The 13,666-nt window shown below is 38.2% G+C and overlaps 1 protein-coding gene across 2 annotated transcripts in view; it reads right to left on the bottom strand.

Annotated features, from left to right (window-relative positions):
* ralgapa2 (Ral GTPase activating protein catalytic subunit alpha 2) overlaps positions 1–13,666 on the bottom strand; it is a 129,212-nt gene that overhangs the window by 92,808 nt on the left and 22,738 nt on the right. For both annotated transcript variants that reach the window (XM_053633338.1, XM_053633339.1), the window contains exons 2-3: positions 11,882–11,992; positions 8,999–9,048 (exon numbers count right to left, since the gene is read on the bottom strand). In XM_053633338.1, coding sequence (XP_053489313.1) covers positions 8,999–9,048; positions 11,882–11,992 — 161 coding nt within the window. The remainder of the gene's footprint in view (positions 1–8,998; positions 9,049–11,881; positions 11,993–13,666) is intronic.

The following is a 13,666-nucleotide window of genomic DNA, read 5'->3' as shown; positions in this document are numbered from 1 at the left end:
TATTGCCTTAGTGTACAAGCAGGCCTGACAACCCATGCCCGGGTTGGTCACTTGCCATTCCACCAGGGCTGTTTCATCTTCGTGGGCTGCCTTCAGGGGTGTTGCTCTTAGTGACAGCTGTGCTGCGCTGACATGGTCCTCTCCCGGTACCTTCGCGAGATTCTATTATGTCAACGTTGCTTCATCCCAGGATGTGGATTTGGCTGTGCTTCACCAGTGACCCCTGGTCTTTTCTGGCGGATTACTCCTCGTGACTTTTCTGGTACGAGTCATCCACTACTGTTGCACCGTCTGTGGCGGTCGTGAGGAATGAAACAGAATGCTGATTACGAATGTAACCATGGTTCTGTGAATTCCGGATGACCGCCAGTGTTCCCAGTCACTGAAACTAGTTTCTTTAAACATGAACTAACTCAGCTCCCATTGTAGATCCAATGTTGTGGTTTATCCAGTCTGATGTATTATGTAAATTATTTAGCTGAAGGCAGCTCATCGGATCAGAGACTAGCTACAGGGCTAGCGATAACAGATCAGAAAGGAGAGAGGGTTTAGATTTCCATGGGGCATTTTCATACCCATCTCATTTGGAGTGTTTGTTTTGGATCCTGGTGCATTTTCAACCTTGGTAACAGCAGAACATCCCTTCCTTTCGGTTTGTTTAGTTTAGTTCAGCATCATATATGAACATGGCAATGAGCATGAACTCTGGAGCGGTTTGCTGTTGGTGAGAAAGCAATCTAACCCAATGGACCAACAAACCAACCTGTATATTATGTAAAAAGCGTGTTTGTTTTGCTAATAGCTTGCAACATGAATTGCGGTTTAATTCGGAGCAAAGATGAGGTAAAAGGCCTCACTGAAATTTGGTCTGACGAACATATTTCTGAACAACTTTCAAAAACGAATAAAAACACTTAGGTTTACAAGGTGTTTACAGAGAATCTCAAGGAGATGGGCTTTAATCGAACGCTGATCCAAACTAATAAATTATAACTACAGCTAAAAAGAAAGCCACAATAAGCTCGCAGAGCTGCTGTCTATCCATCTTGATGGATGACCGTTATGGGCGGAACACTGAAACATAAACAGTAGGGGTGTAACGATACACTCGGCTCACGATTCGATAGGTATCACAATACTGGGTTCACGATATGCATCATGATATTTTGAACAAAATTTTAAAAATGAAACTGAAATTCAATTAACAGATTTATTTCCAAAACATTAACAATTTTCTATAACTTTGTTGTACCTACAACTTAAAGAATTTATTTAAATTAATTCTTTAATTAATTAATTTAAAGATTTAATTTAACCTTCTGTATGTAAATTAACAATTGACTAGGTGTGTCACTGAACAATAAAACTGATTTTTAACAGGAAATTAGAATTAAGATAGCTGAAACCTAAGAGAGAATTTCTTAAAGCTTTATGGTTGCTCAAATCGATCAAACTGAGAAACCACAAGGAACTTTTATCGTGTACCAAATGTTGTTGGGGGGGGAATGCAAGAAATTGACTGAAAAACGCAGAAAAAAGTGGCTTGTAAACCTGTGTCTGCGGTCAGGGGGAGCCGAGTCAGATAATGCTCGTGTGTGCAGTGACCACTTTGTCAAAGGTAAGTTAATACAACTTACATATACTATGTTTATGCAACATTCGCCGTTTCCGTACTTTGTAAAGTTAAAGTAATTGTTTCGCGATGATCCATGCCTTTAGTGGCATTTTGGCAGACCTTTGAGAGTGTTTAACCTAATAAGGTAAAGTAAACAACCGTAACGCTAACATCGAGAGGCACAGCAGCGCTGAATGTTTGTTGCTAGGTTAATCCACAGGACAAAAAAGAAATGCCACTCACCTTGGCAAAAACTAAATGATCATCATTGTGGAGCACCTTGGTACTGAGGTTGCTCACCCAAGCACTAACAAAAAAGCTGTATGCCTCCATTCAGTTGTATACGTTCATTTGTTGTCTGGAGGACAAGGTAGTTGCTTATATCTACCGCCTCGAGGGCAGGCAACTATTACTACTAGGGCAGGCAATTCAGTAGAAAAATCGCTCCTCTTCGTAACAAAAGGATCACGTCCAACATATGTGATTTTCTGTGTATACCTTTCTCTTGTAATAGTTTCTAAACCAGTACAGTATGGACTTTCCTCCATCTCGTCTATTCGGCTTTTCACTTCCAGCCCTCCATCTGAATTTCGCGCTTCATCAGAATCACGTGACCGCAAACAAGCTATAGGATAAAACGGACATCATATCGGGAAAAATATCGCCATAACTCTACTATACGTACCTTAAAATTTTTGCATCGCAATTTATCATACCATGATATATCGTTATAGCTCTAATAAACAGGTGCACTCTGACCAAACAGAGGACAGTTTACAGACATGTGACTTGCATAAATCACTTTAGTACACTTTGAAATGTTGCCTTGTGAAAGCAAATTGAGCCAAGAAGAAAATACAACATTGTAACAATTTAAGTCCCCATTTCAGAACAAAGCACAGGTCTGAAAATGCCCAAATATTACTTCCATTTTATATACCCTATCTTGTCTGATTAGCAGACTGATGACGTCATATGCTCAAAAAAAGTCGCCGAAAAACAGAATGATGAGACAAATGCATTTATTCTCCCTGTAAAACACATCGTCTACCGAGTCTGTAGCACTAATCAGACAAATCATAATGACTGTGAATTGCCTTATTTATAACCATAAACTAATCACTAATGGTAAACCATCAAAAGGTAAACTGTTGCTGTTTAAAAAATTTTAGTTGAATATCCTGTAATACATATTTTAACACACATTAAATATCGTCTGTACAATGAATGAAAATACTGGGAACAAACTGACATCTCTAAATGCCAAAATGGAGCCAGACACAAAGAGATCAGAAGAAAAGGGTGGGGGAGAACAATAGACTTCACCTTAACTCTGACAGCAGCCTCAGGGATGAGCCCTTATAAAAGCGGGTCACATACGTCAATGTGAGCTAATCCACTATGCTCCAATCACAGCAAGAATATAGCTGATGGCTTTTGACAAAGGACCAAGTTTCCTTGTTAACAGAGCCCTGTTTCAGCAGGATATGGAGATTACTCAGACTGCATCAGGAAAATCCTCTTCTGTAGAAGGCAGAATGGGGGAGAGAGGAGGCAGGATATCTGTATGTGTGCGTGTGTGTTTTTGTGTGTGATGCTACATTAACTCACACTTCACACAGCATTGATCCACTAATGGCTCCTGTCCTGCAGTCAGCTTATACTCGAGGATCTGTTAAAATGTTCTGGCATGTCTATGGGCTAGTGACTGGCTGATCACATGATACTGATAAAGAAGCAGTTTTTTCGACAGAACCAAATTTAAATCGTACAGATAATCCTACAGCATTCTTGCATACAGGAAGAAAACATTATCTACATTTTTATCTACATTATCTATTCAGTTCTTTGTCTATGGTTCTACAAATCTTAACCTGTCATTATATAAGGGCTAATACTATAGTACTGATAATACCATTACTTTAGACTGAAAGAATAGAGGACATGCACAAGTGAAGATCAGAAAGCAGTCCATGGAAATTGTCGTCTTTTTTGACATATTTGGACAAGCAAACATTTGATCATCTATGAAACAGTGCCTATTAAGAAACTTGATATATGTGAACAAAACCAGAAGGAAAATAATTTTTCAATCATAATAAATTTTCAATCATTTATTCAACAGAAATATCAATAAATGTGATTTTCTTCTGCAGAAAAAGTAAGTACACCCTTGGCCTCAGAAGCTAGTATTCTCATCCTGTTGAAAGGTCCACTTTCGGTTCAACTTCAACTTTCAGACAGATGGCCCCACATTATCTTCAAGCACTCTTTGGTATGATGCAGAATTCATAGTTGAATCAATGAATGCAAGCTGTCCAGTCCCTGAGGCAGTGAAGCAACCCCAAACCATAACATTTCTACCACCGTGCTTCACAGTTGGTATGAGGTGCTTCTCCTGAAAAGCTGTCTTTGGTCTGCACCAAACATGTCTGCTGTTACTGTGGCCAAAGAACTCGATCTTTGATTCGTTTGCCCAGAGCACATTATTCCAAAAGGCCTGGTCTTTGCCTATATGCTCATTGGCATCTGTAGTTTTGCAAAGCCTCACATGCAGGTCAAATTTCTGATTGTAGAAGCATGCACTTTGACAGCAACAGTTGCAAGACTTATTAGCAGTTCCTGTGATGAAGTTTTGGGGTTCTTGGATGGTCTGCTCTTGGGCTGAATTTGCTGGGAAGGCCAGTCCTGGACAAAGTGGCAGTCATTTCATCATTTCACTTGTAATGTTCCTTACAGTGGAATGATGTATTTTAAATCATTTGGAGATCTTTTTAAATCCCTAGCCAGACCCATAGGCATCCACACCCTTTTTTCCCCTTTTTTAAGGCCTTACAGAACTCTTTAGATCTTGGCATGATGACACCACACACCTCAATAACAAAAGCAACACTAGACATTAGATATGAGAGGGTATAAATAAGACAGGTTCCACCTGCACTCCATAAGCAGGTTCTAATCTCTGACACCCAATCTTGAACACCTGTTTCTAATTTTATGGATTTGAAGTCATGTACTTCCTTTCTCAATGTGACAAGTGTATTTTTTTTTACTACAAAAGATCCATTTTATGTGTCATTTGATAGATTGTATCAACTTTTTTAATAGGCAAAAAGGATAAAATTTTTGCTTGTCCAAATATAGCAAAAAAAAAATAAAAAATTCCAGGGGTGTACTTATTTTTTCACATGACTATAGGAACGCTCATCTGTGTGAGCATATATCACTGACATGCAGGATAAATGGCCACACTATACTTTGACTGCATTCATTTTTAGTTCTTATACCCTAGTGCTAGGGAAGGGTGATCTGGGAAAAATATCATAACGCCATGTTTACACGCCATGATTTTTTCACAATTTTTTTTTCATGTTGGTAAAGACTTTTTGCAAGTTACTGAACCAACCAAACTAATTTTCCTATTGATGAAAATGTAGCTTTAAAAGTAAAAATAACCTCAAAAAAACACCAACGTAGGCCAAAGCTTCAAATAAATGTTTAATACAGTGCTCTTACCAACAAAATGTAACCATGAACACTACTTAAAAAATGTTTAATAAAAATATATCACCTCTTCTAATGTCTTCAGATTTTATGTCTAAAAACTAAACACATTAACTGAGTTGGTTTTACATTTTTATGTAACATTAAGCAAGTCATGTTTCACAGTTTTGGTTTTTATTGCCCTTCTCTCAGTATTCTCTGTAGTGCTCAGGAATGTTAGTGTCAGCTATATTTATGCCTTGGTACGTCATCACAAGGATCAACTAGTTATAACACAAGTGTTTTGATGGATATTATATCCTTAGACAGATGAAATGTCACATCAGTAGATGTCTTTCGACTCGTGCCATCTGGATTTCAGCACACTCTTTGAGGTGCTTTCTTGGTGGTTAAACAAATTTGTCATTTTTCTTTGATATGCCAATCTTGACTTTGCATATTTGGCAAACCACCATTGTTTGCGCTGTGTCTGTTGGAGAAAATCCAACAATTTTGGATAAAGTTGGAGAAAACCCAGTTGAATTTTTAGGCACCATCTCCTCTGTGCTGTTAGCCATGCTACTGTGTTGCTCAACAAACCGAATAGGAAGTTCTACCTAAGGAACTGCCTATTCTTGGTTATTGTTTGTTTGTCTGTCTGTCAGAGAGAACATGAGCTGGACTAGCGAGTAAAGCCTGGTTGAAAATGTGGGATGCCATGTATGGGCATTATTCATCCCAGCTAACAAAACGATACATGCAATCCACATCCATAGATAGTAGAAGCATTTTAACCATCCATGATCTAAGATTGTCATATCACCAACCCCTACCCAGTGCTATTGAGTGCTCAAATCTGACTGGTCAGAAGTTGTTGATTCATTTTCTATAACAGAACAGATCTACAAATAGTTCCTGCTGCAAGCTTTATATTATTGTGCTTGTTCATATACATTATCGTTTTTCTTTTCTGTAACACAAGCACCTGTATGTCGATGTTCAACATAAATGGATATAAAAAAACAAAACAAAAAACACGTGATCATTGACATGGTGACATTTTCTGTGAGCAGATGTTTAATTAGCATTTTTGAAAGTCACCAGTGACAGAGCTTTGTAATAGTGAGAACTTTTCAGTAACATGACAAGCTGCATTTTTTTGTCATAATAACTTTAAGAGAAAGAGAAAAAAAGGAAGGCTGTTGAGGTAACAACTGTTTATGGCTGCTGTAACAAAAGTGATAACAGGAATTAATTAATTCTGTGGACTTCCACAACATTAAACTGATCTATAAATGAATAAAAAGTATGACATGATACAAAGGACATTAATAACAAATTGCAGTGGTATAAGAAGAATGAAACTTCGGGAAGTGCTGTTATTAGATGATGATGATAACTTCAGGCGACATCAGGTGCCACTGACGGAGAACACTGTCATGTGTTAATTACTTAACAGCTAGTAAATAGACCTATAAATATATCAGCTTGGTACAAATTCATGCAAAGCTATAATTCTTTACAAATATTAGTAAATATCAGTGTGACATTTTGATGCATTATAAATTCTTAAATTAACACAAAGCTTTGGCCATAAACAACAACAACGCACTGAATTCCAAACTGATGTTTTCCATGCACACCCTGAAGTGGCTTCTATAGAGCAAATGAAACACTACCGTTTCTCCTGAATGACCTTTTTGGTCGACCTCTGTTGACACAATGCAAACAGTCTCCTTATTACTGGAGTTTTCAGCTCTCTCTGCAAATGTAACTAGAGAGCCTTGTGCCTGCCAGCCTGTCTGTTTGTATTGGAAACTAGAGCTGCCATTTCAGCCAGGTGAGAACAACACAAGGCGACTGTGCCTCCAGGAGGGGCAAGAGAGCAAAAGAAACCTGCTGAGTGAACTGAAACAACTTCATAATGCCTGAATGCACAAACAGCTAATCATGTTTTTTCCAACACAGCTAGCAGGTAGAACTAAATATCATAATGTGCTTTCAATTTTTAGAATCAAGTCCTTTTGTTGCCTAAGGCAGAAACTCTTATCTAGACAAAGGAAACTTGTACAAAGATAAGTCTCAAAAATAAGTTTGCTGATATAAAGCTGCACATCAAAGGAAAATATAAACCTGGATAAATACGTCATAACTTTCCATAGGCTAGACATAAAAGAACAGACTAACGTCACATATCGTTTATCATATCCCAACGAGGAAACTGCTAACAATTGGCCATCCCCATTATTTAGTCAAGGGTAAATATTTATGCATTATTTTTTTATGGATGCACAAAGAAACACTGATAATTAAACTACATTCCTAAATTAATAATAAAATCTCACTTTCACTGCACCTTACAGTTTCTGTTACTCAGTACCTTTAGGCATATTGTTTTATGTTTACTTTGATCGTACCATTTTAATTAGACATTACAGATGTTACTCACGCTACACTGTTCATCACCGCGTCTACATTGTGAGTGAGGAGCAACGTGGCCTCGTTACTAACAGATCACTTACAGATCGCTCTCGTTATAATAAACAGAAGTTACACGGCAAGCACAGATATAGCATATAATGACAATAAATGTTAATTCAACTAATCCTTTTAAGCAACTCGCACCAATTTCCCCAACCCTTTGCACACAGTGGAACACTGGATATAAATACAAGTTTGTGCTCATGCATCACTGTTGTGCTTCCATGCTACACAAGTTTGTAGGTTACAGTCTTCTTCATGACATTTAATAAAAAAAAATGCACCCCTGCTTTAAAGGACCTGGGTCGCACACTTTTCCACCCACTGTCACATTACGCCTCTGTCTGATGGTGACTGAGGTCATGTTGGGTATAAAAGGTAACGCTGACAAACAGTAAACTGAAGACATTTTTTTTAGCTGGCTCTGGGTATCTGCTAAAGCTAGCAGCGTCACATTACATGCATTTGACTTCATGTGCCATTGACCGGGAAGAGGCTTATACTTCCGGTTAGTAAAAAACCCGCTAGTGGTCCATTTGAGATGATACTTCCCTTCTAAAATTCATACACTAGACGGTATAGTACACAGTGTAAGTGTATAGTGCATCATTTGGGACACCACTTTAGTATTTACTCTCTGATGCGTGTTTTCGGAACAGAAGTAACGCAATGAGCAAACGTGCCCCGTGCCGTGCACACACCAACTAATCATTAATGAGATTCGTTGACAACGATTTTCATAATCGACTATTATCGGTTTTATCGATTAGTTGTTGCAGCTCTAATATTCACTTCTCTTTAGTCAAGATTTCAAGGAAATTAATACACAATATACTTATTGTCATATCTCAGCCCAACCACGACTCGGTTTCCCGGGAAACACGGCTTACTTCAAACATGGCCACCGAGGACTACACTTCCCACACACGTATGCACTCTCCTTCCCCAGAGTTCTAATCATACACACCTGCAGCCAATCACTATCTCACTCTTACCACAGCATATAAGAGACTTTGGATGCATACTGACTATGCGAAGTAAACGTTCAGCTGACTTGTTCTCTGCCGTTATCCAATCCTTATCTCTCGTGTTTTTGACAAAGTGACTTTGACCACTGTTTACATTCCCGACTTCGATTACTGCCTTGCCTGTTTTGTTTGCCTGATCCCTGCCTGTTTCTCGACTACGAACTTTGTCTATTCCTTTGGATTATTCGGCCTGAGTCTGTCGCCTGCATCTGCTTCCGTATTCAGCAACGGTACGTGACACTTACAATCAAAAGAGAGAGACAGAAGTTAATTAAGTTCATTAAATAGCATGGCTGATAATATTTCAACAATAAGGCTCTTCATTAAAAAAAAAAAAACCTAGCATGTAAGACAGACCAGCAAGAACAAAAGCATGAAAAAAATTACTTACTTCAAAAATAAACAGGATGGAGTCCAGCTCCTCCCGGTGAGATTTGTTCCCTGAAAGACAAATGTAAGTTCAGCTCTCAACAAACAAAACAGTTAACTTTTGATGAGTGAAAAAAAAGAACCATGGATTTTGACTTTTGCTGGACAGAAAGAAAAAAAAAGAATAAAAGTATTGTTTTTAATACACACTGAATTCTCTATTGTAATTGGCCAGAAGGTGTTGATTCATGTTTATAACACCAGCTCTGACAATGGTGTCAGACAAATTACATCTTTATAGTAACGTGTTATTTTAAATACTTCATTTCTGGAGAAACAGCAAATTCACTTGTATATTGGACACTCCACACATTACAAATGATAAATTAACAAACTTTTCTTATTTAATAAAGACTGAATGGTGAAGTTCTCTGTAAGGAGACGTTTATTTAACATTCAGGGAAATCCTGAGTATCAGCGCTCTATAATGGTCAGTAAGTTCTCTACTATGGGAAAACATTCAACACAGACTTTCTGGTGAATTCTGGTCTCATAACACAAGCTGGAGAGGGAACTACCGTTTATAGCTACTACAACATTAATGATAACAGGAAGTAACTTGTTTTATGGACATTATTACATTTAATAAACTAATATAGCTTATTATACGTAACTATAAACTGATACAACGTATGATGTGGTGTTTAAATAATTTATAAACTGTAAATGCTGAGAAATTGCTGTGGTACAAGAGGAATAAATAAAACCTTTTGGGAAATTAATCAACTTCACCTCGGTCTGTGTCACGCCATCCTGTTGTTTATTATTTTCCAAAAACAGTACACCCTGTTATGTTTTATTCCTTATGCCATCAATTTGCCTACAGATATTTAAGCATGTTTAAACTGAACATGTTCACACAATTATACTATTTAATACTAATTTAGAAACCTGAAATGTAATATTACATTATATCTATACCAATCAGTCATAACATTAAAACCAACTGCCTAACATTTTGTAGCACCCCCTTGTGCTACTAAAACAGCTCTGAACCGTCGAGGCATGGTCTCCACAAGACCTCTGAAGGTGTGCTGTGGTATCTGGCAACAAGAGGTTAGCAGCAAGTTATTTAAGTCCTGCAAGTTGTGAGGTGGGGCCTCCATGGATCAGACATGTTTGTCCAGCACATCCCACAGATGCTCGATCAGATTCAGCTCTGGGGAATTTGGAGGCCAATTCAACATCTTGAACTCTTTGTCATGTTCCTCAAACCATTCCTCAACAATTTTTTGCAGTGTGGCAGGACGCATTACATTTCTGAAGGCCACTGCCATTAAGGAATGCCTTGAAGGGGGGTCTGTAACAATGTTTAGGTAGGTGGTACGTGTCAAAGTAACATCCACATGAGTGCCAGGACCCCAGGTTTCCCAGCAGAACATTGTCCAGAGCCTCATACTGCCTCCAGAGGCTTGCCTTCTTCCCATAGCGACCTGGTCGTCCACATAATGTAAAAGAAAACATAATTCATCAGATTAGCCCACATTCTTCCACTGGTCCATGGTCCAGTTATGACGCTCATGTGACCATCGTAGGCGCGTTCAGCGGTGGACAGGGGTTAGCATAGGCACTCTGACCAGTCTGTGGCTACGCATGCATAAGCAAGCTGTGATGCACTGTGTGTTCTGACACCTTTCTGTCATAGCCAGCAGGAACTTTTTCAGCAATTTGTGCTACAGTAGCTCTTCTGTGGGATTGGACCAGACAGGCTAGACTTCGCTCCCCACGTGCATCAATGAGCCTTGGGCGCCCATGACCCTGTCACCAAGTCTTCAGTTGTCCTTCCTTGGACCACCTTTCTAGGTACTAACCACTGCATACTGGGGACTCCCAACAAGACAAGCCGTTTTGGAGATGCTCTGACCCAGTCGTCAAGCCATTACAAAGTCGCTCAGATCCTTACGCTTGTCCAATTTTCCTTCTTCCAACAAATCAACTTCAAGAATTCATTGTTCAATTGCTGCCCAATATATCCCCTTGAGAGGTGACCTAATGAGATAAATGTTATTCACTTCACTGGTCAGTGGTTTTAATGTTATGGCTGATCGGTGTATATGCTGCTCTTTATTAGGAAGATGGTGACAGCTGAAAACAATACTTCTGAATACTGGAATCTATGCTGTAATACACTAATTGTCTCATCAACATAAAATTTCACTTTGAACTGAAGACTAATATGGTTTTGCTGTGTGATGAGATGACTTGAAAAACAAAATTATTATTAACTTCAAATAAGGGAACTCATGGCCCTTAGCTAGGCTGAGCGTATTTCCTGACAGTTATGTCTTAACTGAGCTCTTGCAAACGGACAGAGTATGTGTTTTAATAATTCAAAAGATCACAGTGGGAATTTTTAATGCCTGCTTGTCATTTAGAGTGATCAGCAGACTGATGCAAACACTGGAGCACACTATGCCGGACATCACATGCTTTAAACAATATGTGGACTACAGACGTTTTCAGGAAAAGGTTTTATCGGTTTTACATTTTAAAATAACATTTAAGCCATTGTTATTTTTCAAGTAAAATGTCCTATAAACTCGCACAAACATACGTATACTACAGCTGAATTTGCAACATTATGTTTCTTATTAATTTCATAGCACTGCTCTGTATTTTCTTCAAATCACAGTTCCTAGAAACATCAGACTGGTCAGACTGATTTGATGCTCCAGATCAGATAAAAGCTTTATAAGTCTGTAACACGATGCTGAAGTGTGTACTAATCACCACACATCTACATAAGCAAGCAGAGACTGCAGAGACAAGCAGAGACGCAAGCAGAGACTGCTGAGCTGCTGAAAGCAGAAAAGACACAGTCAGAACACGTTAACACAAAACCTACCTTTTTGTTTCAAGTTACTTTCCAGTGTAACAAAATTTTCATAGAAGATAAAATAAATCTGTGAGCAGTTGGTCTCGAAAAAAGTCTTCAGTTCTTGTCTTTCAGTAATATCTGTGAAAATACAAAAAGAGCATACAGTTATGCAGAAAGTCACAATACGCAAAATATTAAATCTATTTCAATTCAATGTATTCATACAGTGCTTTTAACAATGTCACAACAATTCTCACAATGCGGCTTTACAGAAATCCAGATATTGAATTACATTTGTCCCGAATGAGCAAGCCAGAGGCAATAGTAGCAAGGAAAAACTCCCAAGAAACCTTGAGAGGAACCAGGCTCAAAAGGGAATCCATCCTCATCTGGGTGAGACCGCATTTTGTGATTATGAGTCATTACTCTTCCACAGCTTTATATTATAAAGTCATGCAGTGCTACGCCTGTTGAAAGGATCTTGAATACGAGCATCATGGTTCCTGAAGTCTATAATATCTATATATATCTATATAATATCTATAATATCAATGACCGAGACTGGAATGTAAATGTTGTTAGGAAATCAAATCAAATAAAATAACACTATTTTAACGGTTTAGCATACACGCTTATCCAACAACTTTACACATTCCTCCCAGACCCAGTGGGCCATTAAGAAAAGCTCTGAAGAAGAACCATTGTGTAAATTTTCTACAAATATTAATTCCACTATATAATCTCCCCAATGTCATGATCTGCTATGAGATTCTGATACTTAGCATGGAAAAGCCTGAGTAAAGGATGTTCCACCTTTAAGGATAAATTTGTTATAAGCATAAACACAAACAATAAACTCTTTAAAATAAATAAATAAATAATTTATTTATTCCTATATCTTTGCTCAGCAATATTATAACAATAAATTGGTCAGTAAAATGTACTGCAATTAGAAAAGTGGCGTTAAAAAAAGTTCTCCAGAGCGAAGGTTCTCAAAATGGGGTCCGTAGAACCACAGCCAAGAAGTCGGTTTTTAATTTTTTTTAATTATTACTACTGTTGTTGTTGTTGTTACAGAGGTGGGAATCACAAACAGAAACTACAGTATTTTGTGTTTTCTGTCCCTGTGATTCCATTGCACAGCAAACGATTAAAATGAATCACAGAGAAGTTGTCTGAGCATGTACAGTACACAATGGACAAGGTTGCACAGCCTGCTATTATCTGAAACTGAACTGACTGACGAGATTTGGATCCATGAGCAGGACACAACCCAACATGGGTGTGGACGGTAACTGCTTCAAATGTTTAACAGTACAAAGCTTTAAGACTATAAAACCCAAGGATGTGGGTATGTATTCATGTAGTCCACAACACCATTTGACATTAATAATTCTGCATGACCACAACAACTATTTGAACCGTAATCACGCTATTTCAGAATGAGAGCAAAGAGCTGAAACTATAACTGAAATTGATTAGTCTATTCTGCTTACAAGTACAAAAATAAGAGACAAAGCATAAAGTAAGGAAAGAGTAGTGTAAGATTGGTGTGCCTCTAACGTCAGATGAGAAAGAACGTAAAGTGATCAATCCTGCATGCTGATTCAATTGGCCATGACAATGACAGCTACAGCCGGTATAACCGAGAAACAGTCATGCTGGTATAAGAATGTGAAATGCAATACATTTATTTGTTCCCTCTTGGATAGAGGCGTGATTGAAACGCTTGATCCCACACTACACGACAATGAGTTCTACTCAATGCACGTTCTTGTTCAGAAGAAAGACACAAGATTCCACTTAATTCTA

This window comes from Ictalurus furcatus, chromosome 9 (assembly GCF_023375685.1).
Source record: "Ictalurus furcatus strain D&B chromosome 9, Billie_1.0, whole genome shotgun sequence".
Classification (NCBI taxonomy): Eukaryota; Metazoa; Chordata; class Actinopteri; order Siluriformes; family Ictaluridae; genus Ictalurus; species Ictalurus furcatus.
The sequence above is the reverse complement of the archived record's forward strand: the minus strand, read 5'-3'. Positions and strand labels throughout refer to the sequence as shown.